Source organism: Fibroporia radiculosa (assembly GCF_000313525.1).
Source record: "Fibroporia radiculosa TFFH 294 genomic supercontigs, scaffold2032, whole genome shotgun sequence".
Classification (NCBI taxonomy): Eukaryota; Fungi; Basidiomycota; class Agaricomycetes; order Polyporales; family Fibroporiaceae; genus Fibroporia; species Fibroporia radiculosa.
Genome location: NW_012133327.1, coordinates 1 through 22,467, shown reverse-complemented (window position 1 = coordinate 22,467; position 22,467 = coordinate 1). Strand labels below are relative to the sequence as shown.

The following is a 22,467-nucleotide window of genomic DNA, read 5'->3' as shown; positions in this document are numbered from 1 at the left end:
GACTTCACCTCTCCATAAGAGACAAGAAAGCCGTATCGAACGAGTACGGAATCTCGAGCTTGTAGGTATTCTGGCCCAGAAATAGGACACCGTCATCGATTAGCTCGCAAATGATCAGTCGTAGAATCTCCCCCAAGTATCGACCCGAGATAAGTTTCTGCAAATCAGGCACAATCAAACGTGCGTCAAGCCGATCAGGTTTGGATAAATCGTCGCCCAGAGTGGTAATCACCTCAAAAGCCTGTTCGCCGGGCTTGTTCGACTGTTCGTCAATTATCGCATCGTACTTAGTCCTCGGGAGGTTCTCATGAACGAATGAATCGAACGCGCCCTTTCACAAGGCGATGTCAGTCATCGTAATTTACTGCACTGTGTATAGTCGCACAATGAGAACTCACCCACTCGCAATTGATAGCAATCTCGGCGTCTGCATCAATATTCAAGTTGGCAATCTTGGGTATGTCACCAACACGCTCCATATATGCGGCGTTGCAGCCGGTGCCGAAAATGCATGCAATACGCGTCTTGGGGTTCACATAATGCGACGCAATCAAGGTACCGGTCGTGTCGCACGTGAGCGCGACGATCTCAGCGGGCACATTCTGAATAGTGTGATGTCGACATAAAATGTCGCGGCGTGATCAAAGAGGTGAGCCGATGGAAGACAAGATTGAGAGAGATACCGTACATGCTTTGAGAGACTCTTGCGAAACATGGCGACGACATCGTGTCCCTCTGTGTTTGGAGCACCGAAACCTTTTGTCCAGCGAATGAGTTCGCCGTGGTCGATGCGGTCTTGTCTGAAGAAAATGAACATTGAGTATATACATCCACTTCTCACTTTCAGTATAAATACTGACGAGCAGGGGTACGAAAACTACAGACAATATATCCTTGTTAAGTCGAATTTCACAAATAAACGGCAAGCAAATACACACTGTGAATCCCAGAGGCAGCACGGTATCTTTCGTAATCACACCGCTGGCAATGTTTGTGTCGACGAATGCTTTGAGGCATTCTGCACAAAAGTCAAAGAGACGCTGCCCATCCTCTTGCTTCTGCTCCTCGCTCAAACGATACTTAGATTGCGTAATCTCAAACTTGCCCTCCCCTTCGAGTGTGACCAGGCAAACGCGCAGATTCGTACCACCTACAGTCCATAAATGTTCGTATCACATACATCAAAGGCAGAGGAAGTCTTATGGCTCACCAAGATCGATTGCTAGGAAGTTACCTGTCTCTTTTCCTGATGGCCAACCAAAGACATACGTGGGGATCATGGGCTGTGAGAGTCAATTTCATGCATGAGTATGACGATCGTTCGAGTACAAATACTAGCCCGGTTCCCTCGAGATAAACCAATATATACTCCTCGAAGCAAGTTTCCACAAAACGCTTCAGAAAATGGGCAATTTCAGGGCCACGAGCTACGAGATATGTCCTCTTGAGGGAGTTCCAAAGCCCGTAAGATTCTCTTCGAGCAAACATCCACTCGTGCAAACGTTACTAAGCAAATTCGGATCGGAATGTACGCGCGTATTTAACCACGTTGAGTCAACGTTACGAAAAGATGGCCCAGACGCTTCGACACCAGAGAAAAGGATAATAGATACTTACGACTACCTCTCCATATTTTGCAAGTCCCGTTTCAAGTGTGTCTTTGAAGGCCTCAACGATCATACGCATCCGTTGCGGAGTGAGCGTGAATCTATGCGCACCTCCACTTAGTGATATGGCAGTGATATACCCGACGTGCTGACTTACAGACTTTCATACTTGCGGAGATGATCCGCCATAGTCCTGTTGCCAACATAGCTCACTGAGCTGCGGGGTCGCGAGCCAAAATGCTACATACTTCTTGGTCGCATGGGGGAGAGATTCATCGGCGTCGCTGCTCCTAGTGTGGAACGCGAGGGTCTGGCCTGTGGGGAGGGTGACACTACCACTTCCGCGACGGGAGGCAGGCATGGTGGCAAGGGATGTGCGGGCGATGAGGAGAGGGGGGACAGAGGAGGTTGGGAGACAAGACGGAGGAGACGAGTGATTGGTTTCGGTTCCAATGACGTCCAAATCCGGCGCGTGCTATAATCGATCTTAACTAGGCTATCACGCGTTCAAACTCCGACTCTAATCCACCTCCATTGCCAAGCTAGCTACGCCCACTACATTTCTATTCTAGTCTCTGAGTCTCTGGTCGAACACATATGATTGGTCTGAAGGGTACCCTCAACGTATGCATTTGTCATTTTATTGTTTTATACTCTCAATAGCTCGTATGCCAGGTCATCGACAACTCTGGGGCCTTGCTGGTTGAATGCGTCAACGTCCTCAAGCAGAAAGTCAACAATGGCTGGGGCAGTGTCGGTGACGAGATTGTCTGCGTCGTCAAGCGTGCGCGTCCAATATCCGCAGCACAAAGCGGTTCAAATGCGGTCAAAGTGCGAAGAGGAGACGTTCGGCGTGCCGTTATTGTTCGCACAAAGAAGACAGTGCGCAGACCAGATGGCCGATTCATCAGGTTCGACGACAATGCCGCAGTGCTCCTCAACAACAAACGCGAAATGCTTGGAACACGCATAGGTGGTGTCGTCAGTGCGGACCTGCGTATGAAGGGGTGGGGGAAAATCGTCAGTTTGGCACCGAAGGTAAGTATTTCTCGCGTTCGCAAGCGCAAGAAATGACAGCTATGATAGGTAGTTTGACGGGCGCGCGTTTTCCCTATAGAATCTTAGAATACTGAGATAGAGCTTACACGACTTCCTCCCTGGTCTTGCAGTCACATTTGTCATTCATAGCAGTGCTGTTCATCTTGACTTTATAAAAGCGGTGTTCTATTCGAGTGTCCTCTTACCAGGGCCCGGTTACAACTAAGAAGAACAGTAACTTCAGAATGTTCAATGTTTTTCAGCGCTAGTGTATAGACAAGGCACGGGTGACTAGCTGGGTGTGCAGCTGTGTGGGCAAGCTACTAGGCTCGGCCTAAGACTTATGCCCCGGGTTCTTATACGATCTTTTTAAGTATCGCACTCGCGAATATAATACGGTGGTAGCCGAATGTTTGGATGGTTTCTCGGTCGAGTGAGTGAGGCAATGTTAACGTTGTATATCCAGTGGACTGATGATCGACAGGTATTGACCAAGCTTTGTTGTAGATCCATTCATTTCCTCGCGCTGTTCGACATCTGTAATTCAAGTACTTCATGACACTGGTCTCGTAGAATGCGAGTCTACATAACTCCGAAATGAAAAGCGAATCTGACATTCCCGCCCACTGCAGATCCAACATCTGGCTCACCGGACCAATGAGTGGGCTTACCGCTCAAGGTACCCGAGGCTTGCCAACAATGCACTTGCAGATGTTCAAGGACATGGATATTCAATGATGCGATCAGGACGCTTACCGATTAGCAATGTGTCAGTTCCGCCCCTTTTCTTCACCCCTCACTGTGTTCCATCGTTTCTAAGCAGACCTCGTTCTCAATTAGGCAGAACCGGCATGTATGTTTTCCAACTTCCGATGGGTTTGACCTCCAGGTGTTGAAACGTGGCGTTCTGTGCTGTTACCGACGACTTTGGTGACACGTCGCAGGGCTTAATCCTGTTAGATACTGTTGAGAAGAACGGAGTTGGGCAACCCGAGGGCATCCGGGAGACCCAGCCACAGCCAGGCGGATACAACGCGGATACGCCTAGTTAGGTAGTTAGCCAAGGCGGATCCAAATGCATGTATCCTTAACACGTCTACGTACAAGCTCCTAGAATTAATTCGTCCTCTGCCTCTCGCTCGAACCGTCACCGTCTCTCGCAACAGATACGATGGAGTTCTTGTGCACATCTAAAATGCTTGGCCACATCCACCTGTTCACAAATACAAGTAAACCCCTGGACTACAACGGCCAGCCGGCCATAACTCTTCACATTTGACTGATGGCATCCGAACTGCTCAAGGGACCCAGCCATCTGTCTCGATTTGAGGTCAGTGGATTGGGTGAATAACGTCGTCCATCGCCGATATTGGACCGATACATCAGCTTGTCCGTGCCGCCCAAGAGCTCCGGTCTTCCTTCGGGCACAAGTGATTGAGTAGTATTTGCACTTAGTTTATATTTGCAGTTAGTTCAATAGACAATCTCAAACTTGTTTGATCATGTCCGAGACTCGGTGTCGATCAAATTCACCTTTTGTGGTTGTTTGGACGGTGCGTTACTCCGTTATTCTGCCCGCGCACGTCGCGCGGTACTGACAGCTCGTTTAACAAAACCTTCGAGTACTGTAAATACCAGGAGACTACATCGCAAGGATCAAATGGTCTCCTGCCGAAATCCTTGGCTTTTGATGGTCGACCCTAGCACAAACACTGGCGTTCACGGGCATGAGACCGATGCCCGAGGGTATCATGGATCTTATCCCGCTCCTTTTGGATCCCGTTGGTACTTGCTGGCTGCGACGTATATAACCGCACGGTACAAGTACGAGGTCTTTTATCATTCTGTGCATGACCTACATATCCGATATGTCTGAGACTATGCTCCCCCCTCTCGACGGTTCTCTCAATGTCTTTCCAGACTTCTTAGATTTTCATGCCCGCCACAATTCCAACAGGAATTGTTGGGAGTTTCCATCCTACGGCAACTCTATGGATGTCCCGCCGGTGACTTTCCGAGACTTTGCGGACGCGACCCATCGCGCTGCCCACGCCATTCGTCCTCAACCTGGGCCCGAGCGCTCTGTGGTGGCTATCTTGATCAATACCGACAGCATCTACTACCACGTTCTTATCGTAGGTGTCATCCGCGCGGGCCTCATACCGTTCCCGATGGGCCCACGGAACTCTGCACCAGCTATTGCTAGCATGTTAACGCGCACCGACTGCCACCGTATCGTTTCGCAGTCTGCATTCAGCGCCTTGACAGATGACGTCCTGGCAATGTTACCTGTCGACTATGCTTTCGAGGTTACTGAGTTACCGCCGCTGGCTGAGATTCTCCCCTCTCTCACAGCGATGCCAGGCATTCCTATCCCCCCCGTGAAACCATACCCAGCGCCGGAACATCGGCCTGTTCTCTCAGACATCGTATTGTACCTCCATTCTTCTGGCTCGACAGGCTTTCCTAAGCCTATTCCGCACGTTCATCTTAACTGGCTACAGTGGTGCACTATGCCCACGATAGAGTCGACTCATGGAGATACGTGGGCTTCAATGATGCTCCCGTCCTTCCACATGCTCGGGGTTGTAACACAACTTTTATTCCCTCTTGCTACCGGCTACCCGAATGTTCTCTTTCCTCCTCGAACTCATCTTGGAGAGCTTCCCGTCATTCCAACGCCGGACAATACGCTAGAAGCCATACAGAAATCGTCTTTTACTATGCTTATTGTCGTTCCCGCGTTCCTTGAGGTACGTTTGTTATTTCTGAATTTGAACCCATTTTCACAATGCGAAATAGAGTTGGATGAAAGACGCAAACTCTCTCGAAATTTTGAAGGATGTTAAGACCGTGGTATGTCATTCAAATCGTATTTCTCATGCCGCCACCAGTCTCAGTTGCCTCAGACATTTTGCGGCGGTCCTCTCTCCAGTTCTGCTGGCACAAAACTCGTGGAGGCCGGAATACACCTGTACCCTATCTACGGCTCGACTGAAGTTGGAGGCGTGTCGGACATAGGATACATAGACTATGAGAATCCCGAAACATCCGCCGAGAACGTGACCGAATGGGAGTATCTTAGATTCTCCGATCTGTGTAACATACGCTGGGACGATCAAGGTGATGGGTCATACGAATTGGTATTTATGGTAAGTGGAAATATTCGCGTGATAGGGCTTTTACTGACAAATAACAAATACATTCAGAGGTCTTCTAAGCACAAGCCATGCGTCGAAAATCTTCCCAATGGGGAGCACGGCTATGCAACATCTGATATCTTCGTGCCTCACCCATCAAAGCCTGGATTATGGAAAATGTGTGTACTCATCATTCTGTCTAGGATGCAGTAGCGCCTGATTGCTTCTTGGTTCTAGCATTGGCAGGACAGATGATGTACTCATCCTCAGCAATGGTAACGTGAAGCTAGTCTTGATTTTACAGCGTGACTGAAGAACCTCCACAGGCGAGAAGGTCGTCCCGGTCCAGCAACAAAACGCAATTTCAACACACCCGCTCCTTCTTGGGGCTGTCATGTTTGGTCGCGGCCGCGACCAAGTCGGGTTGCTAGTAGAACCGAAACCCGGACATTATGTTGCGCCAGGGGATGAAGCGGCTCTCATTGAGTTGCGAAATGCCATCTGGTTTGTTAGACATTCTGCACAATCATAAACTAATTTGGCTGAAATTGCACCTTTCCAGGTCTAAGGTGGAGGAAGCGAACCGCATTGCGCCAGCATTCGCACGTATCTTCAAAGAGATGATTCTGGTTGCGGATTCATCCCGACCATTCAACCGTGCCGCTAAAGGTACTATCATGGTCAAGACAACGCTTGCTTTATACGAGAAAGATATTGATGCATTGTATGTGACATTCATTCAACTATCTTGTCCTTGTCTCATCAACGTACGTAGATATGAGTCCGTCAGAGGCAGCTCTGACTTGCAAGGTGTAACCCCGCCCTCATCGTGGACCTTCTCCAACGTAGTTGAATGGCTTTCACAACATGCTTCTCTTTTGAACGATGGAAAGGTGCCTGACGCTGGAGATGACATTTTCCAGCAAGGCTTCGACAGGTATCCTGCCTCACTACATCCACAGCGCTCACTAAACTGACAGTATGTTCCCGCAGTTTGAGCGCAACCTATCTTCGAAATCGAATCATGAGCAGCTTCAGGACATCGCCTGACCCTCTCGTGAAGAATGCAGCACAGGGTGTACAGCCTAACTTCGTGTTTACGCATCCGACACTCGCCTCCCTTGCATCTGCCATAGTTAATCTAATCGACCCGCAGGAATCCTCAACATCGGCTTCGCCTGTTGAAGAAATCAATACCATGATTGACAAATACACCGTGATGCTGCCCAAGGCCCCAATTACGAGGAACGCTGGTCGTAGATCTGGAGCAGTCGTCCTATTGACCGGCTCCACCGGCACCCTCGGTACACACATTCTGTCCGAATTGCTCACAGACGAACATATCGTTCGGGTATATGCGCTCAATCGTGGAGCCAGGCTCTTAGAACGGCAACGCGACGCATTCGTGGCAGCGCAACTTCCCACCGACATTCTGTCCAACGACAAGCTTTCCCTCCTGAGTGGAGATATCATGCGAGAGGATTTCGGTCTGCCACAGACTGTCTTGGATGAGGTGGGCCGTGAATACATTTTAGACAATGCAAGAACCCGACTCATCTTGCTGCATCACAGATTCGCGCTTCCACGACTCACATCGTGCATAACGCTTGGAAGGTCGATTTTAATCTCTCATTGAGATCCTTCGAGGCGTATGTCGAGTCTACCATTCGGCTCCTGAACTTGGCACCAGCGGCGCATTTCTCGTACATGTCTTCCATTTCCTCTGCTCAAAGCTGGCGCGTTGCCGAACGTGGCCCACGTGTACCGGAGGATCCGACTCATGATACATCTGCCGCCGTCGGGGCAGGATACGGGATGTCGAAGTTTGTGGTCGAAGAGGTGGATATTGATGACCCTCTAATTTAATCCAGCCAACTGACTTTTTTCACAGGTTCTCTCAAATGCTCGGGAAGTCGGATTGAAGACGACAGTTTTGCGAGTCGGTCAAATTTGTGGCTCCACCCGCAACGGTGCCTGGAATACATCAGAGTGGGTACCGATCTTGGTTAAGTCCAGTGTCTCGCTCGGTTGTCTGCCCGAGATGAATGGAGTGAGTCGCCCGAGTCGCTTGTCTCTTGCAGTGATGATCAAGGCTCGCTAACTGATCTTGTTGTGCTTTAGGTTCTCTCGTGGATTCCAGTGGAAGCGGTGGCACGCGCCGCAGTCGATGTGATACTCACTCCGAATGCCCCTGCCTTAGTTAACGTGGTACATCCTTACCCAGCTCGTTCACGCAATATGTTGAGCGCCATTGGTGACGCACTTGAATCAGACACTCGACTGCCGGTCATCTCCATACGATCCTGGGTGGAAAAGCTGGAATCTGTTGCGCAGAATATAACAGGGCGGACTATGGAAGAGACGGTCAGCAGTCTCATTATGATCATGTTATGATCCTGGCTGACACGCCTCTTCAATAAATGTAGCCAGCAATCAAGTTATTGGATTTCTTCCGCGGATTCGTACCCCCTGTTGAGCAACCGGAGCAGGTCGCTGAGAATGACCTGGAGATGGGCGCGTTGCCCCTGTATGACACAGCGAAGATGCAAAGCATAAGTTCGACCATGGAGAACCTTCAGCCGCTGGGAGGCCAAAACGCGTATTCTTGGGTAAAATACTGGAGGGATCAGCGTTTCATACCGTAACTGTCACTTGGAAATGTATACTGCTTTTATTCGGCGTTTTTTAATTTATTTTTATTATTACGACTTGAGCGTACCTGTTCTGGCACATGTCATCAGAGAAACACGCGCACGCATTATTATTGACTAAGTTGCCCGGAGTTGTCAGCAAAGATCTTGCTCGCCTCTGCGATTCTGCCCGAATGAGAGGGTAGCGGCTCTTCAACGAGTTCGAGCGCAACGATAAAATGGCAAGCAGATAGAGTAGCGGGTACAGCGAGCACCGGCATCAGCCGGCTCCCCCAATACTCACAATAGTACTTACCAATTACTAAGTTCCTTCACACGTTTAGGATTGCCTTGAAATATATAAAGTTTTATTCTACCTCTGTGCCTGCGGGTGTCGGGTGGGACACAAAGTTACCAGTCGAGGGTCCAGGTGAGAACGTTGCAGCTCGGGTGCGTTGCGTACTGTACGTATAAGATACTTTTTGGACGCGGATATGCGCGTTCCATCTGCGGCTGTAATACATGCCCCCAAAATCTGAAAGATCTGAACTTGCGCTGTCCAGTACTTGTCCCGTAACATCTCCTTCGCGGCTGGCAGCAATCTTGTGGCTCTCGGAGGTGGTCAAGATAACAGAGGGAATTCATTCTAAATACTTCATTTCATCTGCCAATTGTACTATGTCAATCAGGGGTACATAAGCCCTCGCCCGGGTCTCTATACGCCCTGCGATTGCCCCTCACGACGCACACAGTCGACCATGAGCACAAAGTCAACGCTCGCCTATGGCGTCCGGTACACGCCCGACTCGCCAGCGAACCCCGTGGATGCATTGATCTCGTCTGCCGCCAGGGTGCTCTTTCAGACAATCCACAGTTACTCCTGTCGCTACGTTCGCGTTCAGTGGGTTGACCTTATCAATACTGCCCGGTTTCGAGTCCTACCCCTACAGCACTTTCAAAAGCTCTTTACGGCCGAGCGAGCTGGCGTATGTCTGACCCATGCAACGTTGGGTCTTGTAGGCCCCGGGATCACCCCAGGGTTCTCCGGTACAGGCGAGTATCTACTTGTCATCGATCCAGCCAGCGTCCGTCCATGCGTTTTTGCGCCTGAGCATGCCGTCGTCATGGGCTGGATACAGGAAAAGGTGCCATCTCCTTCGACAGGTATAGTATGCGATTTGTGTCCGCGGACGATGTTGAATCGAATCGTTGCGTGAGTGTATGCGACCTCTTAGTTCAGTGCATTTCCCTTACCTGCATCTCTGATAAGCGATGCACAACAAAGGGCTGGTTTGAAGTTTCTCGCCGGATTTGAGTCCGAATTCATCCTTCTCAGCGAGACCTCTCCGAGACCCGTGTTTGTCAATCATGCAGACTGGTCCACTTCTGCTAAGCTGCTAGCTGGTCGGAAAGAGACCGTAGTTCTCGAGGAGATCGTTGATGCACTCATGGGAGCAGGGATAGAAGTGCAGATGTATCATGCGGAAGCGGCTCCTGGACAGGTGAGTTAGCCATCGTTCTCTCTACAATCATTCGTGGACCAAGATGTTGTAGTACGAGATCGTAACAGGGCCTCTACCTCCGTTGGAATCGGCTGATGCCATCGTACATACCCGCGAGACCATCCGGAATGTCGCTAGCAAGCACGGTCTCCACGCAACATTTGCACCACGTTTGCACTCGGACAACTGTATGTCGTCGCATGTACACTGATTCTAAGGATCGCTGACATCGGCCTCAGGTGGCAGCGGTGCACACATGCACCTGTCCATGCACTCCGCCATGCCGAAAGCGCTACGCGCATCCGACGCATCTCGTGGACCCACGCTCACCCCCACCGAACGGTCGTTCCTACAAACGCTCTTAGCGCACTTACCGTCGCTGTGCGCACTGATGCTACCCACGGCCGCATCTTATGCACGTGTCGAGGATGGAATCTGGTCTGGCGGAACATATTCATGCTGGGGTACGGACAACAAGGAGGCACCGGTGCGGCTGTGTGGGCCCGGCGGAGAACACCACCTCGAACTCAAGTGTGTGGATGGGACTGCAAATCCGTATCTTGTCCTAGCGGGTGTTTTGGCAGCAGGTATGCGTGGGGTGGCGGAGGGCGCGTTACTGACTGTGGGCGATTGTGAGGTGCCTGTGGCATTGATGAACGATGAGGAGCGGAAGGCTGTGGGGCTCCAGAATCCTGGGAGGCTACCAAGGACAATCAAGGATGCAAGGGAGCTGTTGAGAAAAGATGACCATTTGCGAGGGGTCCTGGGCGAGAATTTCGTCGCGAAGTTTACTGCAGTGAACGAGGTACGAGCGCGTTTGTGCTTTGATGTGGTATGTCACTTACAATAAGGGATCGGCAGGTATTGGAAGCCCATTTGCAGGCAGAGTCCGCAGAGGCAACTGTCGCCCGCTTGGTCGGGTACTATTGAAAACCATGTCGTCAGAGTTCTGAGGCTTATACCGGGAAAATTATGTTATTGCTATAGATTTTTTTTTGGCTAGCGAAGCTCAAGTCACGTCTTCATATTGTGTAAATGCTAGTAGCTGCTAAATTGACGATCGAGATCTGATGCATCGAGCATGAATATCGACGTATAGTTGTCAGGAGAGACTTCTACGTGCGGTGTATTCATGTCGTCGTCTGAAGCAAGGATATTTGAAGCCAAGATTCAATGTGAACTTGTGGATTTTCATACGGGTCGAATGCGAGCTTTAAATAAAATTTTGGGCGCTTGTAGCAAACTTTCTGCTGCTGGTGTGGTCTTCGCCTACGCTCTCTTCCTCATCGAACTGCTGACTACATTATTCTACTGCGACAGCTCTGTCTCCATCTTACTTCTATAGTACCTATTGAATATCGACCTCTTGTCTCGAGCAGAATTCCACAGCCAGCGACGTGTTAATGCACTCTCGGACTGCATCTGATGCATCCTTCATTCTGGTCGGCTCTGAGCAATCTCAGGATCTTGGGGCGAGTAGACATGGGCCAGTAGCGGATGAAGTTACCCAGCAGACGTCGGAAACTGCGCTCGGAAATTCCGTGAGTGTTGATTGGTAGTGTCTACTCCATACGAAGACTGAATGCAACCCTAGCTCAATCTACCTCGCGAGTTGAGCACTTCGACGAGACCTCGAGCTCCACAGATCTCATCAGCCCACGACTGGTCAGCAGCTGGAACAGGAGGCAAGCTCTCAATTCATGGTCGTCATTTTGTAGATGCGTATGGGAGGGTGTGTAGTCTTCGTGGAGTGAATCTCTCTGGAAGTTGTAAAACGTACGTGGATGGCGCATTTTACCAGTATATGAGACGGACATCGTGATATCTATCTATCTTTTATCCCGGCGAGTACGTTTCCTAGCCATGGCGAGGAAACATGTTTTTAGAGGGCCTTTCCAGAGTCATGCGAGTTTTGGGAACGCTCTCTCGCGTACGCATTTCATTATCGCATTCCACACACGAATCTCTCCCGCGGTTGCACGCTTCAGTCTAGTTGAGGTAGCTGCGTGCATGTCGCAACATGTTCACTCTTGTCTCTGAGAGTTACCTGGTAATTTGGGGTATCTCGGGCACTTGAGCCAACACGTATTTAGGAGAAAAGATGCACGTATACAGCTCGCGACGAGATATGTCTGCGGTATATTTGACACGAGTGTAGAATGAACGAGACCTGAGCTGCGAAGCTATAGTTGCTTGCAAAGTTTTATTCATGAACTGTCATCTTTCGATACTACTAAAGCCACGTTGTAATAGGCCGACTAACCATAATCACGACACATTCCCCGCTAACCACGCTGCGGTCACTTTTGTCGGCCGACCCTTCCCGCTAGAAGAAGCCCCAGAGCATTTTTCTCGACTACGTCGATGGGGCTTGACATTCAGTAAGCCATTCCTGGCCATTGACTACACTCTGCTCAGAAACTGCAGTCAGATTTCTGCTCACATGGGAAGCCGTAGAACACGCAGGCCCGTAAGTCAACGGGTTGTGCTTTCAATGAAAAAAGCTAACAAAATGATTGCTATAGAGGCATCTATGACATGGAATATCTCGATTATGTCCGGGAGCTACTTTCGGTATTACCACAATATGGCATCACCGCATTCGTCGTGATGCATCAGGATGTCTGGTCGCGCTATTCTGGCGGATCAGGAAGTCCTGCATGGACGCTTGAAACCGTAGGGTTCGATCTACATGGCTTGGAAGAACCTGGTGCTGCATGGCTGAAGGGAGTCAAGGGCGGCGGGCACGTAGAGGAAGAACGGGGTCTGTGGCCGTGTGGATACCAGAAGCTGGCCGCTGCTACTATGGCGTGAGTATGCTTCTATATATCAGACTGGAGTGACACTAAGCTTTATAGTACCTGTTTCTGGGCAGGAGACACGTTCGCCCCCAAGCTCAAAGTCAAGGACGCTAATGGCAAGGAAATCTCCATACAAGCATTCCTGCAGAACGCATTTCTGAATATGTGGGAGGTTGTTGCGAAGACTTTAGGTGACCTAGAAGGTGTCTTGGGCTTTGAGGTAAGTCCTACGGCCTGTAGTGGAAGTACGGACCTGACGAGCCTCTTAGATGATGAATGAACCGCATAGAGGTTATGTAGAGCTCCAATCAATGCATGCATTCGATTATAATACCGATCTTCATCTTGGTCACGTTCGTAAGTCTTCACCAGGTTCACTAGCACGGCAACTTCACACAGCTGTACTTCACTAGCAACCGCTTTCCAATCATTCACACTCGGTGCTGGCCACCCGACTGAGATCGGCTTTTGGACCCGGTCCTTCCCCATGCCAACCCGCCTGACGTCCAAAGGTGTTCTTAACACCGCCAGACAGAGGGCCTGGCGAGATAATGGGCCTACACAAGGAAAGTGTCTGTGGGAGATGCATGGCGTGTGGGGATGGGACAAGATCAAGGATGAGGGCGTCGTGCTCCGGGAAAGTTACTTCACCAAAGACCCCGTGTCGGGGCGCAAGGTAAGTTGTCCACTGTGATTTTAGAATCCATTGATGTGCTTTGCCGTTAGGTTGATTGGTATACCGACTTCTACTTCCCATTTGTGAAGACGTGGACGGACCGTGTGCGCAGTGCGTCTAGCCCGAACATGATTGTCTTCATCGAGCCGATTCCGAATGAGGTACGTGTTAAGCCTGAGGTAGAGCATTGACTCTTGAACTATTGATTCAGTTCTGCCCTACTTCATGGACGCCCGAGCGACGGCCTACCGATATGGCCTTTGCTCCACATTGGTGAGTGTTCTCCCGTTTACTATCTGATTGCGCTAAGACGTGCTTGTAGGTATGACTTGAACGCTTTGTTTGCGAAGGCTTTCGGAGACTTCACTGTGAATGTCCAGGGCCTTTCGAGAGTGAGTGTTCCAAGAATCAGTTTGAATCATAGAACTTAAGCAGCCATATATAGGGCATGTTCCCGCTCAAGGCGTTCTACTGGGGTCACCAAGGTGCCAGAGACAACTTCTCGTTGCAAATCCGAAACTTGGTTGAAGCTGGATATCGCTCACTTGGAGAAACTCCCGTCATCATTGGAGAATGCGGGATTCCAATGGACATGAAGTAAGTGAGACATGTCACCTTTTGGAGAATGTTATTGAGTGGCTGCTACCAGCAAAGGCGAGTCATTTCAAACGGATAGATGGACGTGGCAGACGCGCATGATGGATGCCATGGTCACTGCACTTGAACAATCGCTCGTTGGATTCACGTAAGGACCGCTACGTTCATATCATGTTCATACTCACAGACGCGAATTCAATAGTCTCTGGAATTACAATCCGGACAACGATGATACCAGGGGCGACGACTGGAACGGGGAGAATTTCTCCTGGTACAGTAGACGTCGTGGTCTGCCCGCCTCCTGGCTCGACTTCAAACAAACCTCGGCAACGCTGGACAATGGCGCGCGCATCTTGCGCGCCACTGTCCGTCCCTACCCCGCGAAGACGGCAGGGATTCCGCTCAAGTTCGACTACGAGATGAACACTGGGAGGTTCACATTTGAGTGGGTCGTCCCCAGTGACCTATCGAAGAAAGGATCGGGTGCAAGTGCAAGTGTTCAGCAGCCGCCGGTAGCTGGGCACCCCGCCCTGACGAGTAAGGACACCGAGATATTCATGCCGTCGATGCTCGCGCGCGAACGACAGATTGTCATAGAGGGACTCGGGCAGGATGATCGCTACCGCTACGACGAGCAGCGCCAGACGTTGACGGTCACGACAGGCGCCCTCACGCCTGGCCAGGTGCATCGTATCGTGGTGTCGCTCAAGCCTCCGCTGAAGGCATCGTTTGAGGTCAATAGCTTCTGGGACGACTTTGGCGGGCACATTCTCGGCGCAGCGGTGGTCATCTCATCCTTACTGATTTACATATTGCTGTCAAACATATCTGTTTAGATACTCTCTCTGTGGTGATACTTAGATGGAAGACATAAACCATAGCATATATATCACACGTTGAAACTGGATGTCAATATGGCAAGTGAAAGGCAGCCCATCAAATAAGCAGTGCTTAGCATCAGGCACCCCGTTGTAGGACGCGTCCGCGATCTAATATTGCGTCCGCCTCCAAATAGCATCCCTTCAGCCATCGATTTGTTGCTCCATTAGCATTTGTGCCTTTCCCATCCCCTGAGAGGTCCCTGAAAGCAGTTCGTGCATGCAAAACGCGACGGTTGTCGAACAGCACTGCATCGCCCTCCCGTAGCGTGTACTCGAACCGCGCAGCAGGATCCTCCAGAAGCGCAACGAAGCGTTCGAGTGCAGAGTAGAACGCCGTGGGCGTGGACAACGGTAAGGGAGCCTGGAATGGAGGAGAGTAATTTATGTGTCGGATGTCCCCGGGAGCCGTTGAGGATGGAGGCGCCAGCTCTATAGTTGGATGCGCGTAATGCAAATGATGGCCGTCGTTGATGTAGTGGAACTCAACCGGAGTTGAGGCAAGTATGTTGAAATCGTCGGGGGACATCGTTTTGAGCCGTGATGCTGCATACAAGGCGTCGACAAAGATGGACGTGCCGCCTGAAACGCGATTGCGTAGACAGTGTAAAATCTGAAGACGAGGAGGGTGTTGGAAGTAGCTGTTATTCCAGACCAATAAGCTAAGCATAGAGAATGAAAGCCAGTTGGGACGAACACGTACAGAAGATCCATGTGCAGCCCGAGATCAATGTTGGTGTAAGCAATATTTCGGCTATTGCGAACGTTCTTCACATCCCATGTCTGTCCGTAGAAGGTCTCACGTATTTCTCCGAACCGCTGTGCAAGTGCACGCAACTCGCATTCCTCGTTCGACGTCTTATCATTTGGGACACCGGTGACGAATACCAGGCCGTATCGCAAGAATTGATTGATGGCACTCAGCAGGCCCGACGAGGTCTTGATGCTACTGTACGGAAGGAAGAGATCCTGAGATGATCGTAGGGTACCGATATCCCACTGCTTCACAGCGGGTTCACTATGGAAGACATGCAGTCTCTCTGGTGATCCGTAGAGCTCTAGGAATGCGTCAGGGTAGTGTGACTGGTGTCCATTTGTCCAATTTATGCGCACTCCACTGTCTGAGAAATGAACACCATCGATCGCGGTGGGCTGGATATCCTCTGGAACATCGGAAGTCCTATGGAGCTTCTGGCGAGTCGATGGATGTACGCATGCCGAACACTGGCATGAATCACGCAACCATCTATACGGAAAAGTCAGGCCTTTGTAGGATAAACCTGATCTTGCATCAGTTGCTATACGGCGAGCACGCAGCGTTTGGCGCAGTGTTGTCGACCGGAGGAGGCTTAACATGGTGAGCTAGTAACAATACTCGAGACCTCAGAACTGTATATAAGGAAGAAGCGTACCTGAGTTCCACGCTGATCAGCTGGTTGCCGCTTACTGTAGTTTATAATAGTGAGAGGTAGAGGTCGATGAATCTCATACTGCAGTGACAAAATAAAACATGAGGGTGATGAAAAATCATTGACGGGATAAGATAAGATGCAATGCGGCGAACAGCCCGGCTCGTCCGAGCAACGGAGTTCCCTGAGGAGGAGCCCACTTTCGCACGACTATTGAAACAGCGGCAGGGTGGGCCACTAGTGCTGTCCTCGCCTCAGGCTGATTCTGGTGCTAAACTCTGACGGTACGCACGCGAGTGCGACTGAGCTGGAATGCGTATGAGATCAAGAGGGCCTAGCGGTGCTTAGGAGTCGTACTGGAAGTGTGCAGGTGTCTGGGTCCCTGATTCAAGATGTTGTGGTCCAAAACCGATATGTATGTCGAAGGTGTGTATCCGATGGTACTTGCGTTATTCTGTATCATGTGCTAACGGTGCTCACGACCGTTTCTCATTCCGCGTAGCAGCTGCCTTGGCCGTATGATACGATACGCTGATTTTGATTAACTCGTAAAATCGAGTCTTAACTATGTTGACGCTTCGCCATGAATTCGACTATCCCCACCATTCTGATAGTCAGCTGCTCACATACATGCGAGGCGGCTCTCCTGATGATCCTTCGCATTTCATACTGGCTCCACGGACGCATTTCTTGACATGCTTCCCTGAAGCACTCATTTGACGAGTGAACTTGGAGTCTGGTCTGACTCTCACAGTATCTTCTATCTATTCGGCATTTTGGCATTTTGTTCCAGTTTTGACATGCCGAAGTCGAAAGGGTTTCTGCTGTAGTGGGTATAAAACACATCCCATATCTTGCATGCAGATCCTCCACTCCATCCTCATATCCACTGAATTCGAGGTCACTGCAGAAGATGCCAGGCACAGTTATTCCCCCAGTTCCACATCGCACTCCTGTTGCACCAACAAAAGAAGCTTGTCAGTACCCTGTCATACGTTTCAGAGTGTTACTACAATCCTAATTACTCAACGCGTGCTACAGTGGAGTATGCTGACCTCGCAATCATTGATCTTGCCAAGGCAGAGACTGCAGAAGGTCGCACTGAGCTAGCCGTCCAACTGCGAGAGGCCTTGTCTACGCAAGGGTTCTTCTATGTCATCAATCATGGATATACGCAAGCCCAGGTATGTTACTCGTTGTTTTGTCTTAGTCCACATGATACGACGATAATTGGTAATTGGATAGAATGAACGTATATTCGACGTCGCCGATCTTCCTTTCAGCTATGTTTCAGAGGGGGAGAAGCGAGAGTACGCCGCGAATATAAAAGAAGGTGGCTCGTATCAAGGTTACAAATTGCGGGAACTTTGGGTACATCTCTTCTCTCTGCGTAGGCCGTATGTGTGACCTGACCATTTATTGCCTAGACCATCAATGCCGGCGTTCGCGACCAACTAGAGCATTACAACAGTATGTTCATTACGCTTCGTTGCTATCTGTATGTTGATGATCTGCTTAGTCAACCGCGATATTACGCGGAAGCAGCACCCAGAAGTCCTGCGTCCTCTTCTGCCAGAGATAGGAGCCTTTGCGAAATTTAATCACGTTGAGATATTGCATAAACTCCTGCGGTGAGCCTTTCCTCGATTCTGGATATATAAACTATAACCTCATGGATTCTCATGCTTCCTTTCAGACTTTATGCGATAGGTTTAGAGATTCCAGAAGACACATTTATAAACCAGCACAACTATTCTGCACTAGGCGAAAGCTATGGTGCGCGTCTTGTCCTCATACTTGTTAGCCGGATTACTCAACAGACTTCCAGTACGGTTTATGAAATAGTTCGTGGATATTGTCCTTACATTCTCTAATTATCCGAACGTGTGTATGACAGTTACCCGAGATCGGAAGATGACGAGACGAAGACGAAGAATACCTGGTTGAAAGGTCATACTGGTGAGAATGCAAGGTTTAAGTTGTGGATCAACGGGCGATCTCTAGAACGACTATGATTAGATCTTGGAAGCGTCACCATCCTATGGAGCCAACCTGTCTCTGCGCTCCAAATCATGTCGCCAGACGGGAAGTGGCGCTGGATTAGGCATATCGAGAACGCCCTTGTACGTGCACACAGCCGATTATTGATCGTCGCCTGAATTGTTTTGTTCTTCTTTCTCATCTGAAGGTGGTGAACTCAGGCGATACGATGGAGTTCCTCTCAGGAGGCTTCTACAAAGCGACCATTCACCGCGTCGTCCAGCCACCCCCGGACCAGCGCGGCCTGACCCGCCTCGGGGTCTTCTACTTCGCCATGCCCGATGACGACGTGAGGCTAATTCCATACATGGGGAGCCCTGTTCTCCAGAGACATGGGATTGTGCGTCGTGTTCCTGACGCTAGCGCACCTACGATGGAAGCTTATCGAAAGGGGAGAACAAGCTCGTTTGGCCTGGCCGAGTTTCAGAAGAAAGGGAATGGGATTGAGGAAGAGATCGTTGCCGGAATTGTGGTGAAGCATTACTTTTGATGAAGTGTAAGTTACGGTGTGTTCCATCTTTGTATGTAAGGATTTATGACACGGTGACACCGCGGGCAATATTCAAAAGTTGAGTAGCAAACATGCGTCGAACACAGCTCGCAGGAGACAGCGAGTTTTCATTGTGTTCAGAGCTTAAGCATTAGGAGTGTCCGACTGCCAAACATGGGTGATCTGCAGCTGCTGATTGGCTGAATACTCATGTTCGACGGATGTTACCGCAATGTCTGACAAACATGTTTGAGCTCCGAACATAACCGGGAAATGCTGTCTCCAGCGACCGATGCTTGTTCGGCGCTCGACCTTTGGGCATTTCCCACAGTGTGAGGCTCTACGTTCTGGAACTATTGCTATTGGTGGCTTAGCATTGAGGAACGATTTCCGACTCTCCTGACTTGTAGTGCTGGTCCTTGTAATTTAACTTACCTGTGTCTCTGTCCTATCGCACCAGCATCAGCATGGACCATTACAACACTAAGCCTCCCTTTTTCGCTCCACACTAATATGCTTCCAGGCCCTGGAACACTCGTCCATCTGGTATACAAAATGCAAGATGCGGTATAGGATCGCCGTCTTTCTGTACCTGCCGTGGAGGATTTCGAAAAGACCTACGAGATGTGGGACTTTGAATAAGGAGACCTTGAGAGACGAGTGGTCTATATTACCACCAAGACTATCGACGAGAGGTGATTGTCCATCCAAGGAGCTGCCATTTGTGCAAGGCGAGCGCTATACGGGAGTTGTTATGCTTATTGTATTGGGGCGGAGAGGGGACCAGATGGCACGACATCAGGTTCTGATCAGAGGGGTGGGAGCCCAGGGACATGAATTACTAACGACTTCGTGATTCGTTATCAGCTTCTTCAAGGCAAGTTTATTCAGCGGGGTCAAATGTACATGGCTTCTTCACTCGGTTCTTGATATCGTCGCATTGATGCCGAGTCTAGAAACTATGTAGGCGCCACCAAATTTGGCGGGGATCGCAATCTACTTTATTTCGTGCTCTTTATCTTTGCAGCTGCCTCCTGAGAATCGACATATGCTACCCGACAATGGCTATGAACGATCTCTCTGACATTATTCGGGTCATTATACCACTCCTTGTTCTCTCAGTTGTGTATACTCGTTGGGCGAGATCTAAAGCTCGCCTTCCTCCAGGACCAACCCCACTCCCCTTACTAGGAAACGTACATCAAATCCCTTGGGAATACCAGCACAAAAGTTTTGCTGATTGGGGCAAGAAGTATGGTATGTATTTTTTCTAAACGTTTGCAGTTGACTGTCGCTGACATTGCCGACAGGCCCAGTTGTTTTTGCCAGAATCTTCAATATGCCAATCGTCATTTTGAGCTCTATTCAAACAATCGAAGATCTTTTGGATAAAAGAGGTGCTATCTACTCGGATAGACCTATTGGCAGCATGTACAATGACATGTACGTTCTTCCCCTTCTTACGGTGCCTGCACGGTTAAAGAAGCACTTGACGTAGGGTGGAGTTTACGGCAAACACTGCGTTTCTTCCGTACAATGATCAATGGCGCCGACACCGTAAATGGCTCCAGGCAGCCATTGCAACTCCAAAAGCGATCGAAAGCCTCTGTCCACTACAGCAACGAGAATCCCTCCGACTGCTTGTAGATCTAGTCAATTCGCCGGAAGAATTCATGTTACATATCAAAAGGTGCGTCAATTCAGTTCTTCCCGGATCACTGTTGGTTGAGAACGATTCCCTTAGATATCCAGCTGCGTTGATGATGGAGATTGCATACGGACGCCACGTCTCGTCAATGAGTGAGGATAAACTGGTAGGACTCACAGATCAAGCACTGGAGGAGCTGGTCAAACTCGGTGGTTTCGGATCTACCGTTGTTGATTTTATACCATTACGTTCGTATTGATGACCATTCTTAAATTTGTCAGGGCTGACGTCGATTCTCCTCACTGCTGAATAGTCAGGCACATTCCAGTGTGGTTTCCAGGTGCAGCATTCAAAAGAAGAGCGTTGAAGATTCGAGATATGATTCACACCTCAATGAATACTCCTTACAATAAAGTTAGAGAAGAAATGGTGAAGTGATTCATATTTGTAAGTATTTAAACCTCACATAATTGCAGTTGGCTGGCTCCGCGAGGCCTTCATATCTACGGATGTTACTGGAGACGTATCCCAGGGACAAAACTCCATCACGAGAAGAGGAGGCCGATATGAAAGGGTCTGCGACTTCTATGTATGGCGGTAGGTTCTGCGTTCAATCGCTCGGGATGGAATCAATGTTTATAAACCTATCATGAATAGCGGGAGCTGAAACGGTAAGTATTGAGAAAACATGTCGATGCATGCCCAGCTCATTCTTCAGCTTCATGTAGACAACATCCACACTGCAATCGTTCCTACTTGCGATGATTCTCCACCCGAAGGTGTTTCAGAAGGCTCAAGCCGAAATTGATCGTGTGATTGAGAGTTCTCGACTTCCTGATTTCGAGGACAGAGACTCCCTTCCATATCTCGAGTGCGTTCTAAAGGAGGTGTATCGGTGAGCTAAGCAGCCAGCAATTATCTCTTTCATATTCTGATGATCATAGATGGAACACCCCTGTACCCCTCAGTAAGCTTTTCGTGTAATATCACAAAAAGTTAAACAATGCTGCTAATGAGCTCAATCTGTTAAGGTATTCCTCACCGACTTATGGAGGATGACGTGTACAACGGATTTCACATTCCGAAAGGGTCAACCATCATTCCGAATGTTTGGTCAGCCGTGACGGTATATGATCTATGTAAGCAGCTATTGATACTGCATCGGCTAGGGCAATCGCGATGGATCCAGATATGTATCTCGACCCCGAATTGTTTTGGCCCGAGCGTTTCGAAGGCATGGACGAAGAGGAAGCAGATCTCAAAGATCCACGGAGGGTGGTGTTTGGTTCCGGTCGACGGTGCGGCTTTCTATCTGATGTTCTATTCTCATAGGTATAATGGTTTCTCGCAGAATCTGCCCCGGACGACAGCTTGGGGAAAGGAGCATCTGGCTTGCAGTTGCCAGAATAACGGCCACTTTTGACATCAAAAAAGCTCGCGATGCTTCTGGAGTGGAGATTACTCCTGAAGCCAGCTTCCCTCCCGGATCGGTCAGGTAAGGGACATTCGGTTCTGTATGTCAGCAGTCTGATCAAAGCCACGATTGTGATCACATAGTCATCCTAAACCTTTTGTCTGTGATATCCGCCCGCGTTCCGAGAAAGCGGCCATGCTCGTTGACCAGTTGAACAAGAAGCTTTCTTGATATTATGGAGTTTTGTTTTTGATCCCCGGCTTTCAGATTCCATAGTATATTATTCACCGATGCTTCAGGGAGGAGGAGGATGATAAATTGGCAAGGGAGCTTGCGATAGCTGTTGAGTGCAACAGATTAGTATTACACTGGCTTTTATATAAGAACCGATGTAGTCAAATGCACGTCAGAGACTCTCGTTTTGTATATTTCCAAAGATTGCACTGGTTCACAATGATTCTATGGCAAAGGCCTATAGTATCAGCGCCCATATGCATCATGACTATTTCGCTTTGGTATCCTGCAAAAGTCGCTCCACGCATTGTCAACGGGGAGCGGGAAGTGTGTGTGTGTGTGGGGGGGGGGGGGGGGGGGGAA

At 49.6% G+C, this 22,467-nt stretch overlaps 7 protein-coding genes across 7 annotated transcripts; 5 read left to right on the top strand and 2 right to left on the bottom strand.

Annotated features, from left to right (window-relative positions):
• Nucleotides 1-4: 4 nt before the first annotated feature.
• On the bottom strand, nt 5-1,968 carry FIBRA_03426 (uncharacterized protein; the record flags this gene model as incomplete). Its single annotated transcript, XM_012325269.1, has 9 exons — nt 5-331; nt 399-602; nt 689-800; nt 861-877; nt 939-1,150; nt 1,211-1,283; nt 1,618-1,708; nt 1,765-1,800; nt 1,856-1,968. The coding sequence occupies 9 exons, from the start codon at nt 1,966-1,968 to the stop codon at nt 5-7; spliced, it is 1,185 nt and encodes a 394-aa protein (XP_012180659.1).
• Nucleotides 1,969-2,204: 236 nt separating this feature from the next.
• Nucleotides 2,205-2,724, top strand: FIBRA_03425 (uncharacterized protein; the record flags this gene model as incomplete). The annotated part of the gene is made up of 3 exons (XM_012325268.1): nt 2,205-2,231; nt 2,283-2,645; nt 2,698-2,724. The coding sequence occupies 3 exons, from the start codon at nt 2,205-2,207 to the stop codon at nt 2,722-2,724; spliced, it is 417 nt and encodes a 138-aa protein (XP_012180658.1).
• Nucleotides 2,725-4,513: 1,789 nt separating this feature from the next.
• FIBRA_03424 (uncharacterized protein) lies at nt 4,514-8,430 on the top strand (the record flags this gene model as incomplete). The annotated part of the gene is made up of 13 exons (XM_012325267.1): nt 4,514-5,398; nt 5,448-5,501; nt 5,540-5,797; nt 5,855-5,964; nt 6,023-6,060; nt 6,112-6,289; nt 6,348-6,509; nt 6,561-6,722; nt 6,779-7,298; nt 7,358-7,624; nt 7,677-7,835; nt 7,907-8,149; nt 8,212-8,430. 13 exons carry the CDS (start codon nt 4,514-4,516, stop codon nt 8,428-8,430), a joined length of 3,255 nt encoding a protein of 1,084 aa, XP_012180657.1.
• Nucleotides 8,431-9,173: 743 nt separating this feature from the next.
• FIBRA_03423 (uncharacterized protein) lies at nt 9,174-14,827 on the top strand (the record flags this gene model as incomplete). Its single annotated transcript, XM_012325266.1, has 17 exons — nt 9,174-9,628; nt 9,686-9,917; nt 9,970-10,105; nt 10,157-10,722; nt 10,779-10,837; nt 12,171-12,298; nt 12,345-12,387; nt 12,443-12,727; nt 12,776-12,938; nt 12,988-13,075; nt 13,132-13,394; nt 13,445-13,555; nt 13,606-13,667; nt 13,717-13,786; nt 13,840-13,991; nt 14,044-14,139; nt 14,194-14,827. 17 exons carry the CDS (start codon nt 9,174-9,176, stop codon nt 14,825-14,827), a joined length of 3,543 nt encoding a protein of 1,180 aa, XP_012180656.1.
• Nucleotides 14,828-14,948: 121 nt separating this feature from the next.
• FIBRA_03422 (uncharacterized protein) lies at nt 14,949-16,225 on the bottom strand (the record flags this gene model as incomplete). The annotated part of the gene is made up of 2 exons (XM_012325265.1): nt 14,949-15,510; nt 15,573-16,225. The coding sequence occupies 2 exons, from the start codon at nt 16,223-16,225 to the stop codon at nt 14,949-14,951; spliced, it is 1,215 nt and encodes a 404-aa protein (XP_012180655.1).
• Nucleotides 16,226-17,191: 966 nt separating this feature from the next.
• On the top strand, nt 17,192-18,808 carry FIBRA_03421 (uncharacterized protein; the record flags this gene model as incomplete). Its single annotated transcript, XM_012325264.1, has 10 exons — nt 17,192-17,255; nt 17,320-17,462; nt 17,524-17,649; nt 17,706-17,748; nt 17,798-17,909; nt 17,975-18,054; nt 18,107-18,122; nt 18,176-18,237; nt 18,298-18,401; nt 18,467-18,808. The coding sequence occupies 10 exons, from the start codon at nt 17,192-17,194 to the stop codon at nt 18,806-18,808; spliced, it is 1,092 nt and encodes a 363-aa protein (XP_012180654.1).
• Nucleotides 18,809-19,869: 1,061 nt separating this feature from the next.
• On the top strand, nt 19,870-22,101 carry FIBRA_03420 (uncharacterized protein; the record flags this gene model as incomplete). Its single annotated transcript, XM_012325263.1, has 13 exons — nt 19,870-20,065; nt 20,119-20,251; nt 20,307-20,498; nt 20,553-20,704; nt 20,770-20,885; nt 20,933-21,053; nt 21,114-21,127; nt 21,185-21,351; nt 21,401-21,423; nt 21,488-21,569; nt 21,626-21,754; nt 21,808-21,951; nt 22,014-22,101. 13 exons carry the CDS (start codon nt 19,870-19,872, stop codon nt 22,099-22,101), a joined length of 1,557 nt encoding a protein of 518 aa, XP_012180653.1.
• Nucleotides 22,102-22,467: the final 366 nt, after the last annotated feature.